Source organism: Capra hircus, chromosome 23 (genome assembly GCF_001704415.2).
Source record: "Capra hircus breed San Clemente chromosome 23, ASM170441v1, whole genome shotgun sequence".
NCBI lineage: Eukaryota > Metazoa > Chordata > Mammalia > Artiodactyla > Bovidae > Capra > Capra hircus.
The window spans coordinates 5998189-6019263 of record NC_030830.1 but is presented as its reverse complement, the minus strand read 5'-3'; the positions used below and the strand labels follow the sequence as shown (position 1 = coordinate 6019263).

Below are 21075 nucleotides of genomic sequence, written 5' to 3'. Positions count from 1 at the left end.
CTATGGAATTTCCAATAGTCATGCTTGGATGTGACAACTGGACCACAAAGAAGGCTGAGTGCCGAAGAAATTGATGCTTTTGAACTGTGGTGTTGGAGAAGACTCTCCAGAGTCCCTTGGACTGCAAGGAAATCCAACTAGTCTGTTCTAAAGGAGATCGGTCCTGAGTGTTCTTTGGAAGAAATGATGCTAAAGCTGAAACTCCAGTACTCTGGCCACCTCATGCGAAGAGTTGACTCATTGGAAAAGACTCTGATGCTAGGAGGGATTGGGGGCAGGAGGAGAAGGGGACGACAGAGGATAAGATGGCTGGATGGCATCACTGACTTGATGGACATGAGTTTGAATGAACTCCGGGAGTTGGTGATGGACAGGGAGGCCTGGTGTGCTGTGATCCATGGGGTCGCAGAGTCGGACATGACCAAGTGACTGAACTGGAACTGGAACTGGAGGGTAGGACAAATAGAGAGCTGCTGCTGTCAGTCTTAAACAGAGTAACTCATTCTTTCTGTCTTTCTTGGAGACCTAAAATTCTATAACATATTCCCACCCATTGACTAACACAGTTATGTTTCTCGCGTGAGTTATTCTACCCTGTTAAGCAGAATTGTGGCACTAGAGATGACCTGAGAGTCCCTTGGACAGCAAGATCAAACTACTTCAGTCCTAAAGGAAATCCACCCTGAATATTCATTGGAAGGACTGATGCTGAAACTGAAGCTCCAACACTTTGGCCACCTGATGTGAAGAGCCAATGAATTAGAAAAGACCCTGATGCTGGGAAAGATAGAAAGCAGGAGAAGAAAGGGACAACAGAGGATGGGATGGTTGGATGGCATCACCAGCTCAACAGACATTAGTTTGAGCAAGCTCTGGAAGATGGTGAAGGACTGGCGTGCTGCAGTCCATGGGGGTCACAAACAGTCAGACAAAACTGAGTAACTGAACAAGTATTATAGATTTAACTATCACGAGAGCACAGCTCTCATCTAGTTACAGTGCAGAATAACAGCAGAATAACACAAACTTGGAAATTCCGCATCCTATGTTACAGTCCCTGGGATACAGTTATTGAACAGCTTTCAACTTCAGCTTTCCCATCTTCGTAAAATGATGAATTTTTCTGTAAAATGCTGAATTCTTAAATTTCTAATATAAAATGTAGGAGCATTTTTATACACCAGTCCCTGAAACTTTTGATTACACTGTATTCAGAAACAGAGAAAATTATTTTAGAAATACAAATTGATTTCAAAAAGCAATTAATTTAACAGTGCAATTCAGTCAGAAATCACTAACAAAAAATTAAATAAAATCCCCAACCATCCCTAAGGGAAAAAAATTCTATTGAGGGAGTCAAAGAAGAAAGCAGCACAAAAATTAATGAAGTAGCAAATATGAAACTACGTTTAATACAGCCAAAGCAATGCTTATAAGGAAATCAATAGCTCCGAGTGATTTTAATAGAAAAGAATAAAGACTTAAAAATAAGCCCAGTTACCAACTTAAGAAACTGGACAACAGAATAAGCCCAAAGAAGAAGAAAAGATAACGCAGAGCAAAATGTAATTAAACAGGAAAGAATTATACAAGATGATATCAAGAAACTCAGAAGTTACAGTAAAAGGGGAGTGGAACAGACCAACCTTTGGCAAGACTCATCAGTGTAGAGAGAAAAGGCGTAAGTAAACAGTGAGAAAATGGAGACACAACTACGGATCCAGCAGCAATGAGAGAAAGAATGCTATGAATGACTTTTTGCCAATAAACGTAAATGTCTAATAAAATGGATAAATTATAAGAAAAATACCGGACTGAAGAGAAAAAAAGAAAGTTGGAGTAATTTTATTAAATACATTGACAATTAATCTCTGACAAAGGGGGCAAGAACATACACTGGGGGAAAAAGTTTCTTCAATACATGGTGCTGAGAAAACTTGACAGCTACATGTGAACCAGTGAAATTAAAACATTCCCTAATACTATACACAAAAATGAACTCCAGATGGATTAAAGACCTAAATGTAGACTAGTTACTACAAAATTCCTAGAGGAAAAGAAGCAAAATATGTTTTTCCATAAATCACAGCAGTAATTTTTTTTTTTTTTGGCTCCATCTCCTAAAGTAAAGGAAATAAAAGAAAAAAGAAGCAAATGGGACCCAATTAACCTTGAAAGCTTTTGCACAGCAAAGTAAACCATTAGCAAAATGAAAAGACAACCTATTGTATGGGAGAAAATATACGCAAATGATGGGACCTATGAGGAACTAACCAACATATATAAACAGCTCATATAACTGGACATCATATGAGCTATATATGAGCTCATATAACTCAACATCAAATAAAAACCCCCAAACAACCTAATTAAAAAATGGGGCAAAAGAAGTTAACAGATATTTTTTCAAAGAAGAAATGCAGATGATGACACAAACTTAAGACTTTCTACCAAGCAAATATTGGGATGAAATGGAGTCTAGTATATAGGTTGATACAATAGTACATATTAGCAACTGGCTATTAGAATAAAAGATTACCATGCTATTGTCATGATGTTATAATAATATATATTACATATACTAATAGAAGTACTATGTATTAAACATATGTGATAATGCACAATATTACACACATATATAAAATATATACAGAATAATATATGATACTACATATATATATAATATGTATTACATATACTTACATGGATTATTTTATGGGTCAAATATTGTGTGATAAAAATTTAAAACAAAGTATTAAAATCAAAGTTTATTCATGAAACAGCACATAAAAGCTCTCCTAATTAACTGATAAATTTATTTCTTCCCAGTTCCCTTTATGCATATTCATCACTACATCTGTGACATTCACTATTTATTTTATTTAAATCTCATGCAATGATTTTAGAAATAGTGTCAAGCACAATGGATATTAAAACCAAGTATATAGGACTATAAGGAAGAAAATAAGGATATTACAGAGAATTGATAAATGCTGTCTTCTATATTTATCCCCAAATTGGATAAAAACAAAATAAATAAAATTCAAGCCATCTGATTTTCATTCATAAGCAGAGAGAAAGAATAAAAGGACTAAGCTACCATAATTTAGTGCACTTCTTTATTCTATTGGTATATAATGAACAAAGCCAGTTTCTCTGTCATCATATTGTACTATACAGATTAATCTTTCCTTAGAATGTTAGAAAACAGGAAAGATGTCTTTTTAAAATATACCAATAAGCAAGGTTTGTTTTCTTTAAGAGCCTACCAGTATGCTAAATGCTTCTGAAGATAAATTAGTTACTTGTCCTACGGGTAAGAAAAAGAAGAGGGAGAAAGAACCTCCAAAGGGTTAAGGACTATAGCACCTTCAACTGACACAAAGCCTTAGAACAAAGTAGCAATTAAAGGAAAAAAGGCAGATGTAGAAAAAGTTAAACTTTCGGGGGAAATCACCAAAAGCTGAAAAAAGTAGTGAAAAAACGATCTATTCTAGATGACCCATAAATCAATAAAAACAATAAATAACTCCAAATTTCTAAAGTATAGTCTACAAAACAACAAACGGATTTCCTTTCATCAAACAAGACAAAGATCTGAGAAATCTCGAAGACCTTTGTTACTCAAAAAGTTTATCTCGTGTTGTTAAAGACAAACTGATATTATTCCTCAATTATATTTTGGAGCGAAACTACTTTATTTTTAATTTGTCCAGAATGCATATGTAAAAACAAAAGCTGAGGAGGAACACTGGGCAGTGAACTGCACAAAACAATGCTTGCTTGGTATTCATCCTGGGTCTTAGATAAACGTAGCCTGCCAAATGCAGCCCACTGGATTACTTCAACCTCATTATCCCGTTTCTTTTTCTAGAACCTCTGTTCCATTTCCTCCTTCCTATCAGACACTTCGTTCACTGTTTTTAAAGCTCTTTGCCACAGGGGTAGGAAAGAAGGAAAAGTAAGACAAGAACACATTTATATCGCTAACTGAAGCAGCTCTAAACCGTTACTAGACATGGAAAAGATTGAACAAGACAGAGTTTAAACTCTTAGGTTCTTACAGCCTGAGTGTCTCAAGTGCTTTAGGATTTCAGCAGTGTGCGGAAGGGATCTTCAGCCAGCTTTTCAAAGGGATGGCCTGGCTGTGGTGACTTCTCAACTCTTCTTAGATTGTGTTGTGGCAAGAGTGCCACTGAAGGGTCGTGTTTGATATGGGCTTTCCAGAAATCCCATGGAAAGTGGTGAGGGGGGCAGACAAAGAGGGGAGATACTTTTAAGATGTCTGCAATCACAGCAGAGCTACTCGACCAGCCCCAAACAGTCCTGGAGGCTGCAATGGCTGGGCCAAGGGACGGAGAACGTGGACAACCTGAAATTATTTCTACCAGAGGCAACTACTTAGGAACCTGCTGCTGCTGCTGAGTCGCCTCAGTCATGCTCGACTCTTTGTGACCCCATGGACTGTCAGGGGTACTGTCCATGAGATTCTCCAGGCAAGAATACTGGAGTGGGTTGCCATGCCCTTCTCCAGGGGATCTTCCCGACCCAGGGATCAAACCCATGTCTCCTGCATGTCCTGCATTGAAGACAGATTCTTTACCACTGAGCCACAGGGAAAGCCCAGTTAGGAATCTACTTAGATTTAAAAAAAAAAGAAAAAGACTTTCCATTGGAATCCTACGTGGCTAAATTTTTCTGCCAAAATATCCTGCAGTAATAAGAAGATATAACAAGGACAAAGCAAAAATAAATCATGAAATCTAAATGCCATAAAGAGAGTCTTACATCCTTTTAATCAATTTTACCCATTAACATTAGAGTGTGTTGGAACTCTATCCACCTTCCTGTCTTCGTCCCATTCCACAGACTGTTCAACATCAAATGTCTTTTTTCAAATTAGCTGAGAAAATAATCAGTACGCTTTCTGTGATGAAAACCACTTTTTGCTTATGAGCTTTTTATTCCTTATACAAAATTTACCCATGAAAACTAAGTAAAGAACACAGATCCAGATAAAGAAAAGTTAATCAACTTCCTCTGCCCCTTCTCTCACCACTGCAACGAATCATCACAGTCAACTGAAATAATTAACATTTTTTAAAAAGCTACAAACATCCCCAAATTAGAAGGTACTACAACTGAGGCAACTATTCCTGCACTGACTGGCATTTGGGTTATTTTGGTTGTCTTAGGCTTCTGTCACATTAAAAAAAAAAAAAATTATCCGCTACTTGAGCACACATAAGCACACATATATGTGAACACAGCCATCAGTACACATTATCCTGGCCCTGTTCATAGCTATGTGATCGTCTCTCAAATAGGACTTTCAGAAGATCTGCAACAAGCTCTCATACTCCCCACAGCAAAACAGTTAACACCTGGGAAACAGTCACAGGACATGCTATGCGCTTAAAACATTCCATAAAGCAAAGCCCATCAACTTTTAGTTATCAGTTTCACATTGATTCATTTACAAAGCTTACAATAATAAGGTATTTATACAGGAATCTCTGCAAGAATAAAGCCTATACTGGGGTTGATTTTAAGTTACCTTTTTTTGACACTTCTGCCCCATTTAGTTCTTTTTGTGCTTCTTCAATTTTGTCTAAGGAAAACAAAAAAAAGTATAAATTAATTCATCATACACAAAGAAGAAGACAGCAAAACAAATATATTACTTATAAATGGTACCTGACACATAGTAATAAATATTTGTTGAATGAATTATTGATGAAACAAATATGTATAAGCTGTTAAATAATAGAGTCCTTTTAAAATTATAATTTTAATTAAGTCTTAGTCACAAGGGCTACTTCCAATTGTTTCCACAATGCAAATAATTGGTACGTTTTAAATACTGAATCATAATTTTTAAAATGTTTAGCTGCCTATTCAAAGTACATAAAAATAAATTTTTTTTTTTTTAAATGATGACATACAAATTTCACTGGTGAGTTTCAACAAATGCCTACTGGCTTAGAAATAAGTCTAAGCTGAGTTCATAGATGGCCTAAGACCTAAGTCAAACATGGAAGAAATAAAAGGATGAACAATAAATGATGGGCTGAAAAGCAACAACATGATACTTTTGCCAACAGTTGGTTACAGAATAACCACCCATGAAGTGTGAGGGTGGAATCCTGAATTGAAGAGGTACTAAATAAAAACTAAGGGCCTCCCCTGTGGCTCCACAGGAAAGAATCCACCTGCAATGCAGGAGACCGGGTTCGATCTCTGGGTTGAGAAGATCCCCTGGAGCAGGGCAGGGCAACCCCCTCTAGTCATCTTGCCTAGAGAATCGCATGGACAGAGGAGCCTGGCAGGTTACAGTCCATGGGGGTCACAAAAGGGTCAGACATGACTTAGCAACTGAAAAACAGCAGCAAATATTCTGCAATCATCATGTTCAGATGGGCACAGTTCTGAAAGAAGCAATAACTAACAAAGAGTTGCGGCGGCTGCCTCCCAGAGCTGCAGCTCTCCCATCCAAGCTTTGCGCACAACTGGGTTTGGTAAGTAAGCACATGTTCTACGTTGGTGACAAGTAATTTATATTTTTATAAGGATATACATATTTGATGATTGACAGAAACCAATTCTAAGTTTAATACAGTGGTCTAAATACTGACTGTAATGGCAAAAGTCAACAAAATTCCTAGGTACTTCCTGTACTGAAATGAATACCGTAACCATAATGATGTGACATTTCAGCTAGTCCACTGGAGTACAGTTTAAATGCTTCCAAAATATTGGTACGTCAGCCATTCATCCCCCCCAGTGTCCACTATCAGCTCCCCAGACGGTCACTGATCCTGAACATCATCACCGGCCACGGAAGACGGCATCCTCCGCACCACAGGCCCTTCAATCTCCGGTGCCACCTGCCTCTTCCCCCAGTCTTGCCGGAAAAGCCAGAAACTCGAAGAACCTTCCATTCACTGAGCAAACTTCTTTCAACTGCATATTGATCCATCCAGCCTGCCTTATCAAGGCAGACGGGGAGCATGAGAATGAAGGAAACACGCCACGGTTTATCACAACTACATCTTCATCCCCACAGCAACGTCCTATTTGCTCCCTGCTAATTATCAGATCCAGAGTAAGATTTGAGGGGAGAAGAGACAGTCTTCAGAAATAATACATTTTTTTTCTCATTTGCAAGCTTTTAGTTATTTCTCATGAAATGATGAGTAAAACGAAACAGTAATGGAAAAAAAAAAAGCCCTTAATAAGTGCAGAAAGTAGATTCTGTGTTTAGCAGTACTTTTATTTCAAAAGAATTCCAAATGTATGACTGAAATTTCTATTAATATATATGACAAAAGCACAAGGCCCACTTTTTCAAAAATAAATAATACTGAGTATATTGGAGTACATTGGAGATATTAAAATGTAAATAAGTATTAAATATACAGTCTTTGAGAAACATAAAAATGAAAAGCACTATTATTTCTATGCCAGCAGTTTGCCTAAGCTTAAGAACCATGAATAATATATATGTATATATTGTATTGATATATATTCATAGCAATAATGACTATGTGTAAGAGTTTGTGCATACATAATTTGGTATTATATAATAAAATAACTTTTTATTAATAGGATTAACTGGGGCTCCAGGCAGCAAAAGCTCATGACTCAACATGTATTTAAAGAACAGTTTCTGTTTAATATATTGAAGTTTGGCCACCTTCTATTTGTACTTTAACATGACAAATTCTTGCAAAAATGACTTCAATTTACATCAGTAGATTTGGGGTATCTACTGTGTTAGGTATAGGCATTTACTTAAATGCCTTTACTTGGAACTCTAATTCAATAGGTAATTACAGTCTTCAATGACAGAGTTTATAACAGTCATTATAAGCTCTTGCCTCACTTTTTAGAAAAAGTCATGTTTATATTTAACCTCTGTTTTATGATTCTCCTGGTAAAATATGATGTTTTAAAGACACTCTCCAAAGCTACAGAGAAAGTACTCATTTATTATATGCTCTTAATTGGTCCAGATAAGGCAATTTACTAGTATTTAAAAGCAACATGTATCACTTTTTTCACTATGACCCAGAGTAAGGAATGTATTTTTATATTCCACCTAATTACACGTGTGTGTATATATATTACATGTATACATAATTCAGAAACCAACTTACCTGTACACTAATTTCTGTCCTTTCCTATTAAAAATGAAAAATGCTGCCTTGCCCAGATGCATTAGTTCACAGCCCCATGCTGGAGAGCAAACCCACGGCTTGAACCCACAGACAGAAAATAGTTCTCAGCCAAGGGCTGTGCCTCCCAGCCAGGACACCTCTCGTCATAAGCCTTGATGCACAGCGGGGTACGTGTTGTTTAGAACAATATCTCAAGTTCTTAGACATCTTCCATCATGCCCTCCCCAAGGTCACTGTTATCCGAGCTCATATAATTTCATAAAAACTACACATTCAGAAATAAATAGTAGTTTCTCAGCTGCTTCAAAATAAAAACAGATATATGTGCAAAATGGACATTCACACCATGTTGTTAAATCTAAAATAAGTAATACATTCTTACTGTAATGAGTTCTTACTGTATTTAAATTAAGATGTAATTGTAATTAATTCAACTTTTACTAAATATGCCTGGAGTTGTCACCTGGAAAAGGTCCTGGCCACACACGAATGGATCCATAATTGTCCCTAAGATCCAGAAGGACCCATGGCTGAAAGAGTGGCAGGCTTGGGGAAAGACTACTGACAGTGTAGGTTAAAGTCTGGTTTTGCAACTTTAAAAAATGTGCTCCTTTTGACAGTTTTTCTTCTCTGGTAAAGCAGAGAAACTATTTGTTAATGATACAGGCTATGAACAAGTTTGTTTAATGCCTTGTATATTTTAAAGCCTTTGTTTGTATAAGAAAACAATGCAAAACTATTTTATTTTCACCACAGGTAAGTAATTGTAAATAAAGCAAAAAAAAAAAAAAAAAAAAAAAGACCGATTTGTGAAACATAATCTGAAACCAATGAGCCAAAAAAAAAAAAAAAAAGGAAATTCCTGGAGCCCTTAGGAAACCACCGTTCTTTTGGGATTCTGGGAAGAAGATGGGATCATTAAAAACAAATCACTTATAAAAATAAAACAATCCTCAAATAAAGATTTGAAGTAAGTGCCCACTCTCTGACCATTTTCACACTCCGATGAAAGGGAGGGGGTCCCCTACACCGTCTCAGAGTCACAGCACCCCTCAAGAGCACGAGGATCCAGGATGTCAGTTTTGGGGACCAACCCACCAAACTGCTAGGATTTGGTTCAACAACAGTTGTCTGTTTTTATTGCACTGACTGTCTACCTGGTGGCAGGTACACAAGGAAGAACTAGAAATATAAAGTGTAAAAAAAAACGGCTCTGCATTACAATACTCTTTCAACAATCATTTTAATACCAACTTGATGGTAAATATAAAGCCTGATTCCCCCGTGCAGCAAAGTTCTCCGTGGACCCACCCCCTCATCTGCAGCCGCAGCCACACCTCTGTGTAGGTGCCCTGGGGTCCCCAAGACTCTTCCACCTGCCGGCCCCCACCCCATCGCCTCAGGATGTCGGCTCCTGGAGGAAAACCTGCTTTAACACCCCCCGCAGAGCCACCGCTGCTGCAGGGAGGACCCGTTTCTCCACCGCTCTGTTGTCTCATGAGCGTTAGCAGCTACGACAGTGAGGGGGACTGAGTGATTCGCCCACAGTAGAAATGCTGACAGCAACCTGCCCAGTGACGCGGGGAAGCACGGGTGCATTCTGGAAAAGGGAAAAAGGAACAGGGGCCCACAAACTGAGCACTGGCCTTTGGTGGTTCCACGTAAGAACCTGGCGCTTTATCTTCCTTAGGGTTAAAGATGATTTCTGCATTGGAGGAACCGCATCAGTGCCCTGAAAGGGCACGAGAACCAGCTGTTCCTCACGCCTTCTGACCTAGCGAGGAGTTAAATGATCACCCCAATTCCAGCAGCACCTCCTCCTCGCCTGCTGTTCTGACAGGCATCCGTAACCTCTGCTCTGACGCTCAGGGGGTCTCCTCCTTCACGCAGCCAAGTGGAAACACTAATAGTAGATTTTTATGAGGCAGATCCTAAGGAACTGTAAAAGGCACCTCTGTTTACGGAGAGGGAGACCATCTGATTGAAAAAAGATCACCATATGTGATTGCACTATTTTTACTACTGAATAAGCCTAACTCCCACGTCCCGTCATCACACGTCAGCACCAGCTCCCTATTCTCACTGGTAACTGCTAGAGCTATTTCAGTAAGACTAAATATATGGCCATGATGTAATATGAAAAGTGCACCCAACATCCATAACCACATACACGTGCTCTTCTAAATGACGGCCCTAGTGTTCACTACTAAGTCAGCTAAGTAAGCCTACCTTTGTAGGTAACACATTTTAACCTGTAAATTACATCTTTCATATTTCCAGATCTATGTCTTTCAAGAAGTTAAGCTCCGCAATATATGCCAAAAAATGATAGTCTAGACTAGTAATATTTCAACCTGAACAATACGGTCTGAAATAAGTGGAGAAAAAAAAAAAGAGCGAGACAGTCAACTCTCTCCTAATGAATTTGAAGACTGTGATTAACAAGTTCTAGAAAAATGTAAAATTACTCAGCTTGTCCAGAAAGAGAAACACAACTAGACTAACTAGAGAAGACTGAGAAAGTAACCAGGGAATAACACAGAATTACTTTTTTAAGGTTAAAGGCCAAGATGGTCTTATCATCAGATTCTTACCAATTCTGAAGAATAAACATTTCTCCTAAACTGTCCCAGAGCACAAGCTAACACAAAAGGTGTTCTAAATAATTTTTAAAAGCTGCTACAACCCTGCTATCAAAATGTGACCAAACGGGCAGAAAAATCAACACTACTTAAAAATCTCCCAAAGGAATATAGATTTAACAATCCACACCCAGAGGTACATTCCAAGACTAGAAAGCCATACCCAATGAGGGTGTAAAGTAAGTCTGCAAAGATATTTCAGGATTGGTGGTGGTGGTTTAGTCCCTAAGTCATGTCTGACTCTTAAGACCCCTTGGACTAAAGCCCAGCAGACTCCTCTATCCATGGGATTTCCCAGACAAGAATATTGGAGTGGGTTGCCATTTCCCTCTCCCGGGGATCTTCCCTACCCAGGAATCGAACCCATGTCTCCTGCATTGCAGGTAGATTCTTTACTGCTGAGCCACCAGGGAAGCCCATTTTCCAATATTAGAAAACATGCTATTATCATCTGTAATAGGATACAGGATGGGTGTGAGGGGGAAGGTAATTTAAATAATGTTCAAAATGTACTTGATTAAAATATCTATCTTTAGTGTAAACAAAAAGCAAAACAAAAAAAAAACATCAATGATAAATAAAACAGGTTACACATCATCATATTAACCAAGTGGTATTCTGATACACATCCCAAAACAGAGAAACTAGCCAATAACCTGTGATCACTTCCTTTCAGAAGCCTTCCCTGACCTACTGCCTCAGGTCCTGGTCTGTGCCCCCAGCACAGAGTTCTCATCCCCTAGGCATCGTTCACCATGGGATATTGAGACCCTGTGTACGCACTTGCTTTTTTCATTAAAACGATTTCTTATTCAACAGAGTACATAGGTGCTTAGACCAGTAGACCCTCAACACATATTTGTTCAATAAATGAATCACTATTGCAGTATTTACTATAGCATTTATGTTAACAATTACTTGGGGACAGTTTTACATGTAAAACCATAAGGGACTAGTTAAAGAACTATGATATTTCCATACAACGGAATGTTGGGCAGCCATTTAAAATACTTTTTGAAATACTTATTGAAAGAAAAAAATGCTCAAAGTATATTATGTAAAAACACTGTGTCACGCAGATGTATGTGTGTATATACACACATACACAATTTCCGTAAATAGGCTCAAATATAATGATTATCTGAGGGTAGTACAGTAATAGTTTTAATGTTATTTCTATTTTCTTCAATTAATAAATTACCTATATAAACATTTTAATATAAAATATTATCTAAATTTAGTAAAAACTAAAAATCCTAATACACGTATGCATGCTACTAAGTTGCTTCAGTCATGTCTGACTCTTCATGACCCTACCCTATGGACCATTACTTCCGTGGTGGCTCAGACAGTAAAGCGTCTCCCTGCAATGCAGGAGACATGGGTTCAATCCTTAGGTCTGGAAGATCCCCTGGAGCCAGAAATGACAACCCACTCTAGTATTCTTGCTTGGAAAATCCCATGGATGGAGGAGCCTGGTAGGCTACAGTCCATGGGGTAGCAAAGAGTTGGACACGGCTAAGTGACTTCACTTTCATGGACCATAGCCTGCCAGGCTCTTCTGTCCATGGGATTCTCCAAGCAAGAATACTGGAATAGGTTGCCATGCCCTCCTCCAGGAGATCTTCCCGACCCAGGGATCGAACCCAGGTTGCTTATGTCTCCTGTGTTGGCAGGCAGGTTCTTTACCACTAGTGCCACCTGGGAAGCCCCTAAAAATGTGATTTAAATTATTTAAAGATAAAAAAAGTCATCTGTCTATAGGTCCTAAATTCCAAATTTCCAGATCATATGAAAGACTCTGGGGTAATTTCTAAAACATAAAAACATTAATATGCTGAACGGTTCGTTTGGTTCAGAATATATTTATTAGCTCCTGTGTGCTAGCACTAAGGACACACAAAGATGAACAGCCCTGCATGAAGGAACTTGGAGAAGTAAACAAGCAACCCCTCTCTATGCGGTGACTGTGTGACCAAGTCCATGGGGAGCTCGGAAGCATGTGAATGCAACCGTCTTGCAAACAGGAAGAATGGTCCTGAAGCACCTTCGTGGAAGAAGCAATACGGATGCTGTTACAAGCAGAGAAGAAAATGAGAATTCCTGTCTGGAGGAGGAGGGAGCTCAGAGAGGGGAGGACAAGGAGGCTGCAGAGGCAAAGACGCAGGAAACGAAGTCAGGAACTCATCGCAGTTTGTAACATACACCTGGAGACAGCAAGTCTAAAGACACGGGATTTGAGAGCCACCTTCTTATGTAACTGGTTGCTAAAACCATACCACGGAGTAGGTGGAAGCAAAAATATAACTATCCTATGAAGTAATTTGGCCATAAGCATCCAGATTTTTGAGACCAATCTCTGCATTTTAATATGTTGATTCAAGTACTGATTCTAGACTAAGACAATGAAAGGAGTGGAACAAAGTATCACCGTCATTTCCACAAAGGAAAAAACATAAATCATCAGTGACACCTAGAATATAGTGGATACTCAATAAATACCTGTGGAATACTTGAGAAATGGTTTGGTAAACTGTGGCACCTTCGTACAACAGTCTATTCATAGAACTACTGTATTACAGGCTTCTAGGAAGACTTACTGAATCAGAAACCATAGGAATGGTGTCCCAGGCTGTGTAAATTTTTAAAGCTTTGCCAAATGTTTTAATGGGCCACCTACCCTCCAGTCAAAAATCACTAGTGGGATGAGAGGTAGAGGAAGAAAAACCCAAGAAAAAGACCCCCCCAAAAAAGCTGGAAAAATTAGGAGAATCAGAAACAATTTGGCCTCAGAAGTCAAGAGAACAGTATTTCACTGACAAATGAGAAGATGATGCAGCTGAGAAAGATGGAAAAAGCTTCCACTGGATTGAGCAGTTAAGAGGTCCCAGTAACGCTTCCTGAAGCCTTGAAGTGGAAAGAGAGGCTGGCTGGCAGAGGGCTGAGAAAGTGATGGGACAGGAGGTGGACAAAATAGGGCAGAACTGTCTTTCAAAGCACTCGGCAAAGAAGAGGACAGTGAACTTGAGGTCCAGAGAGAAACACAGTGTAAAGGAAAGTTGTTTGGTTTGATGTGTTTTTCAAGGGTGTTTACAGACTCAAGCTATTGTTGTTTACACTCTAAGTCATATCTGACTCTTTGCAACCCCATGGACAGTAGCCCTCCAGGCACCTCTGTCCCTGGGATCTCCGAGCAAAAATACTGGAGTGGGTTGCCACAGACCCAAGGGACGGAACCAATAAAAAGAGAGGAGAGATACAGGCAAGAGTTGTGATGTGGAGGGCAAGGCTCTGAGGAAAGTGGAGGCCAGCCTGGAGTCTAGGTGGAGGGCTGATCTGGAATAGGGAAACACCCAGGGCGATGCTCTGAGGTCAGAGGGAAGACAGGAGAAGGGTAGGTCAGGTGAAAAGTCTGCTGATGAGAAGGAAGTTGGAGGGAGTTCACATCCAAACTTCACAACTGTATTGAGATAACATCTGGCTGCCTAGAAAGAAAACGGAGTTTAGTGATTATGTTACAGCCTCTGGAAAGTGAAACTAAAAGTGAGTCCTGTCCTACCAGGCTCCTCCGTCCATGGGATTTTCCAGGCAAGAGTACTGGAGTGGGCTGCCATTTTCCTTCTCCAGGGGATCTTCCCAACCCAGGGACTGAACCTCGGTCTCCGGCATTGCAGGGAGATGCTTTACCATCTGAGCCACCAGGGAAGCTTAGAGGTCTCAAGGGATCTTAGAGACTGGTAAAAGTTAGACAAAGTTATTGATGGGAGTGGAAGAACTGATCAATTTTAAGGACAAATAAAGCATTGATGAACGCAACTAGGGATCCAAGGATGTAGAAATCCACATTATCCCTTGAGCCCCACTGCAAATGGAGCAGACACAGTGCATTTGTTGTCTAATGCACAGTTATGGGCACCACCCATAGCTGTCTTTAAAGTAATTTTATCTATTCTGTCTTATTTTTTCTTGTGACTTTTTATTTCAAAGGACATTCTGTATTTCAAATGTACAAATATAGATTTGAAAGCCATAAAGAAAGCTATAAATGGAGTAATGCTGGCCAACAAATGCATGTTCAAATATAATCTGATGATACGTAAAAATATCTGGAAACTTAAGAGGCACCAGTTAAAACAATTTTTAAAGAAATCTACTTATCCCTTGGACTGCAAGGAGATCCAACCAGTCCATTCTGAAGGAGATCAGCCCTGGGATTTCTTTGGAAGGAAAGATGCTGAAGCTGTAACTCCAGTACTTTGGCCGTCTCATGCGAAGAGTAAGAGTTGACTCATTGGAAAAGACTCTGATGCTGGGAGGGATTGGGGGCAGGAGGAGAAGGGGACGACAGAGGATGAGATGGCTGGATGGCATCACTGACTCGATGGACATGAGTCTGAGTGAACTCCGGGAGTTGGTGATGGACAGGGAGGCCTGGCGTGCTGCGATTCATGGGGTCGCAGAGTCGGACAAGACTGAGCGACTGAACTGACTGACTGACTGACTGACTTATATATTTGAACCTTTAAAAACAAACCAATAATAAAAAATTTTACAGGACAAAAAGCCTAGTTTCTTTGGTAAACAATTTGCAAAGAGAGAGAGACAGAATTGGGAATGGTGCCTATAGATTAAAAAAAAGAAAGATGTATCAAACTACAGAATGCATGGATCTTATTTTCCCTGATTCTAACACAATGTTTAAAAAATTATGACACTGCAGAGAACTGGTAATTTAAACACTGATAGGATAATTGATCTATTAAGAAATTATTTTTCTTTGGCTTCATAAATGTACTGTGATTATGTAAAAAAAAAATTCTTTGTTTTTAAGAGCTTATATAACAAAAACGTATCAACAAAATGATGTATCTGAGGTCCTAAAACACACATAGGAGGGGAAGAGCCCAGAGGAGGTAAGGAAACCAGACTGGCTGTCCAGGGTGAATTCTAAAGCTGGGTGGTAGCTAAACAGAGGTTTATTACACTACTCTATCTGTAATCATTTTTAAACTCACATCATCAAAAGTATAAAAAAGAAACAAAAGAAGGAACTCAGTCTGAAAATAAAATTTTAAAAAAACGAATTACCAAAGTATTTCTCACATATCATTGGTTCAAATAATAATCATAGGCAAGAAATGATATGGAAGTGGGAAATAAATGAAGCTAGGTATCCAAAGGCTGAGCACACAGTAAGCCCTCAATCGAGGTCACGGACTCAGAAATTAACTGCAGCCAACAGGAAATTCAGTAACTTCTGAGTTACCACTAGGAGTCAGGTTTGTACACACCAAAGCCGGAAAGGATAATAAAAAAAAATAAATCATCATTTCTAGAAATGTGATCACCAGTGTTCTTAATTCCTTTCAGTTGGGCAAAGGGAGGGTAAGAACTTGAAGACTGTAAAAGTTTCTAAAACACAACGTTTAAAAAAATAAAAAGAAAAATATGAAACCCGAGGAGCAGAACAACCTATATAGTATACATCTACTTGTATCAAAATATAAAAATGGATGTGTGTATTTTTTAAAAAACACAGAATTGAAATAGATGATTTTCCTCTCAATCTATTTTCTAGTACACATTACAAATAGCAAGCAAATTATCAGCTCTGAATATCTTTTGAAAAACTGAAAGCACTTTTTCTTCTTCAAGTTCTTTTTAAATAAATTACTAATTAGTTCAGTCTATTAAATACTGTCTAAATGTGAGAGCTGATGTAAGTTCCAGGGGGAGTGAAAAGGCTTCTCTGGGAAGAGAGGATGAGGAAAGCTATTGTAAAGTAGGACGAAGTATACAGGGATGCCAGGAGCAGGAGTTACACGTGTTAGTCGCTCAGTCTGACTCTTTGTGACCCCACGGACTGTAGCCCGCCAGGCTCCTCTGTCCATGGGATTCTCCAGGCAAGAATACTGGAGTGGGTAGCCATGCCCTTCTTCGGGGATCTTCCCCATCCAGGGATCAAACCTGGGTCTCTTGCATTGCAGGCAGATTTTTATGGTCTGAGCCGCCCGGGTGTTACATGGCAGAAGGCAATTACGCAGAGTGAGAGGAGAAGGTGGTAAAAAGCAAGCATATCGAGTAAGGAATCAAGAGTCTAAACTAACATGGGAAGTTACGGTTTTGATGGCTGGACCAAAGATGGTAGCAGTCTATGTGACCCAGAAGCAAATGGCCTGCTATCACAACTATCTATCCACACCTAGCACAATACACACATATGACGGAGTGAGCATTTTATGAACAGTCAGGGATCATTCAATCACTTACTATATGAACAAATGAACAGAGAACCTTGAACTGGCCTATGAGGGATGAGAAGTCCTTCTGCAAACATGATAATGAATTTGTAACATGAGACCGAAGGGACGGGGCCTTATTCCAGGAAAGCAGCTTCAAGAGCAGCCAAATAGAACATGACTGACAAGTCAAGGCTGGACACACAGATTCAGAATCAAGAGTCTAGACTTCTTGTTTATTTTAATAGATTCTGGTTTGTGTTTTATCATGTTTGGTTACAAGAGATCACTGGAAGCATTTTGTTCTCATACTATTTCAAATGCATTCTGTAAATAATTATATAAATAAAACTATTATCAGTGAAAAATGAAAAATCAGTAATATGATGGGTGGGAATAAATGGGAACCAGAAATCAAACAAGAGGTTTGAGTGGAGCCAAACTTCATCAGTTCATGAGTAGATGGTTTTCAACTGGGATGGATTTTGCTTTCGATTCATACTTATAACCCTGGGGATTTGAGCAATGACTTTATGGAGTTAGTATGAGAATCCTAAATTTAAGATTAGTGGTTCAGATCAGTAGGTATTATGGAATTCGATTTTTCTGTGGACATGTGTGCATATTTTTAAAATGATGCTGCAATTTCTGCATAAATTTTTGTGAAAAAAGTGATGGGAAATTAATATAGGTGGTTACCTCTGAGTAAGAGATAAAAAGCAAGGGCAGGAACATGGGGAAATGCTCATTTTTTAAGTTGTATATGTTTCTGTGCTACTTAACTTTTTTTTTTTTTTACTTAACTTTTTAAATTCAGTTTATTACTTATATTGAAGATGTATTATTCATTGAAATATAAATGTTGTGTATAAAAATGTATGTATATATGCACAAATATGGGTAGTCAAATCAAAAATAAAACTTGAACGCCTCAATTCTCTAAAAGTATATGTACTTATATGTTTAAAAACTACATATACTACTTATGTGTGTACATATATACACACGTATCTGAACGTACACATATGAATATATAGGCATACTTGTGGATTCTTTTTCTCAATATTCTCACTTCAACTCAGTATTACTCCATTCTTTCAAACTATTTGATACCTGTTTCCTCCCAAACTGGGGTTATTTGAACATTTACTAATCACTCCGGGTGGTGCAGCAGTAAAGAATCCGCCTGCCAATGCAGGAGATTCAAAACATGCAGGTTAGACCCCTGGGTCAAGAAGATCCCTTGAAGAAGCAAATGGCACCCCACTCTAGTACTCTTGCCTGGAGAATTCCATGGACAGAGGAGCCTGGTGGGCTACAGTCCATGGGCTTGTAAAGAGTCAGACACAACTGAACAACTGAACATCAGCAGCAGCAATAATATCTTATAAATATTACAATCCACTATTCTTTTGGATTTTTTTTTTTTTGGCCATACTGCAAAGCTTACGGGACCCTAGTGCCCTGACCAGGGATGGAACCCAGGTCCCACGCAGCAGAAGCATGGCATCTTAGCCGCCAGACTACCAGGGAAGTCCCAGATCACCATTCTTCACCTTTTAATTTATCTAATTCAACGGGTTAGTCAAAAATATTCAGGTCAGTTAAGAAGTCTGTTTTTTCAACCTAAAACAGTCCTATTTGCATCTCTCCCAAAGGGTAATTCCCCAACCAGCAAGAATCAGAGGTAAAAACCTATGAAAAATTCTAAGTAGGTGGTGGAGGGGAATGAAGTAAGGTGAAAACAAAGTCTAACAGGTTTAGTCACCAAGCACAGATGTGATCTTCATGGTGGGAATCACAGTCAAAATAAACTAAAACGCCCTCTCGTTTTGTTGTTCATCAAGACCCAGGGGCCACTGCGAAGTACTAATGGCACGTGACCCTGTCCCTGTCACAGCAGGCACCTCATTCTACTGCGAGCAATTCTTGCGTAAGGTCTGGTTCCTTACCACCCGGCGGGGCCCACCAGGACAGGGGCCAGGCAGGTGCTAATCACTGAGTCCCCACACCCTGCTGGACACCCAGCAAATAGTCTTGACACTTTTATCAGGTAAATGCTGTTAAGTCCTACCATTCTATACAGTATCAGGAAAGAATTAAAATTTGGTAACAAGAAAAACAGACCTAAAAAAAAAAAAACCCCAAAGCTTAAATTAACTACATCTGTAAACAATCCTTATCATGCATTCTGTTCTGCTGCTGCCGCTGCTGCTAAGTCGCTTCAGTCGTGTCCGACTCTGTGCGACCCCAGAGACGGCAGCCCACCAGGCTCCCCCGTCCCTGGCATTCTCCAGGCAAGAACACTGGAGTGGGTTGCCATTTCCTTCTCCAATGCATTAAAGTGAAAAGTGAAAGTGAAGTCGCTCAGTCGTGTCCAACTCTTAGCGACCCCGTGGACTGCAGCTACCAGGCTCCTTTGTCCATGGGATTTTCCAGGCAAGAGTACTGGAGTGGGGTGCCACTGCCTTCTCGGGCATTCTGTTCTATAAGTTAATAAATGGCCTAGAAGAAAAGTTCCCAAACTTTTCATAGTTTTGCAGAGGAAAATAGCAGTAGAAGAAAATATATAGCGTATAACCATTTCCAGTTACTAATATTCTATGCTAAGATTAGTGATTTGGTTCATTACAAATACAAAATGAAAAGAAGTGCAGAAATGTATAGCTGGTCACAGGTGTGGACCAGAGTACTAATGGTCAACCATAGCTTCTTATCACTGGCCAAGACATGCAAAAGTGTAGTGAAAGTATTAAGTCACTCAGTCATGTACTACTCTTTGCAACCCCATGGACTGTAGCCCACCAGGCTCCTCTGTCCATGGGATTTCCCAGGCAAGAATACTTGAGTGGGTTTCCATTCTTCTCCAGGGGATCTTCCTGACTGAGAGATCGAACCTAGGTCTCCTTCATTGCAGGTGGGTTTTCTACCATCTAAGCCACCAGGGAAGTGGAGTGAGTAGCTATTCTCTTCTCCAGGGGATCTTCCTGACCCAGAGACTGAACTGGGGTCTCCTGCATTGCAGGCAGGTTTTCTACCATCTAAGCCACCGGGAAGTGGAGTAAGTAGCTATTCTCTTCTCCAGGGGATCTTCCTGACCCAGAGACTGAACTGGGGTCTCCTGCATTGCAGGCAGATTCTTTACCTTTTGAGCTACAAAGGACGCGCCAAAGTCCCTAAAAGGACTTTCAAAAACGACTAACACTTAGAAAAGGCATCATTAAATCTTCTGATTACATTATGTTAAATTATATTTTAGGAAAATAAATTCTTTGGAAACCATTCACATTACTGTTTGAGTCCATTAGCCTAAATAATCAAATAACAGTTCGTTTAATTTTGTATACATGTGCAAGAGCATGTGTATAATGAATGTCTGTTTGTACCATATAGAGTGTGCATGTATCTATTTGTTTGAAATGTAACCACCACACCATTAGACGTAAACATGAATATGTCCTCTATTTATTTGTCTTCACCATTATCTAGTAATAACAGTTCATGAGCAATAATGATATAGCATTGGACCCTAGAACAGTTAAGTGGTTATGAACAAACTTTTATGTATGATAAATTTTACAACATATAAAATTCCTCATCTGCATCTTTAAAAACAATCATTAAAAAAAAAAAAGACCCCATATACTTTAAACAATCATCACAATTGAAACAATGAGCAAATGTCATTTTTTTCCGCAAAGGAAGTACTTGGCCACCTCCCACACTGTCAAGGACTCTGGCCAAAAATAACAGTAATTAGGCTTGTAACCTCATATGTATGGATCTGATCTAGTCCAGCCAAAAATAGCTGTGGCTGTGTATCAACTGTAGGCATTTGTTTCAGAGGCTGTGTCATACAGGCCAAGTCAGGCAAATTACAGTGAAAGCACACTGGAATATAATTGAACTTGAGAAAAATTCACGCTCTTTCAGTGTGATTGAAAGTTCTTTTCAATAATATTGTAGCACATGAGGGTACCCAGGATACCATTAACTATTTCTTAAACTCCCTAA

The 21075-nt window shown here is 39.2% G+C and overlaps 1 protein-coding gene across 6 annotated transcripts in view; it reads right to left on the bottom strand.

Annotated features, from left to right (window-relative positions):
- HIVEP1 (human immunodeficiency virus type I enhancer binding protein 1) overlaps positions 1 to 21075 on the bottom strand; it is a 136454-nt gene that overhangs the window by 53737 nt on the left and 61642 nt on the right. For all 6 annotated transcript variants that reach the window (XM_018039099.1, XM_018039098.1, XM_018039097.1 and 3 more), the window contains exon 3: positions 5558 to 5611. In XM_018039099.1, the coding sequence (XP_017894588.1) occupies positions 5558 to 5611 (54 nt within the window). The remainder of the gene's footprint in view (positions 1 to 5557; positions 5612 to 21075) is intronic.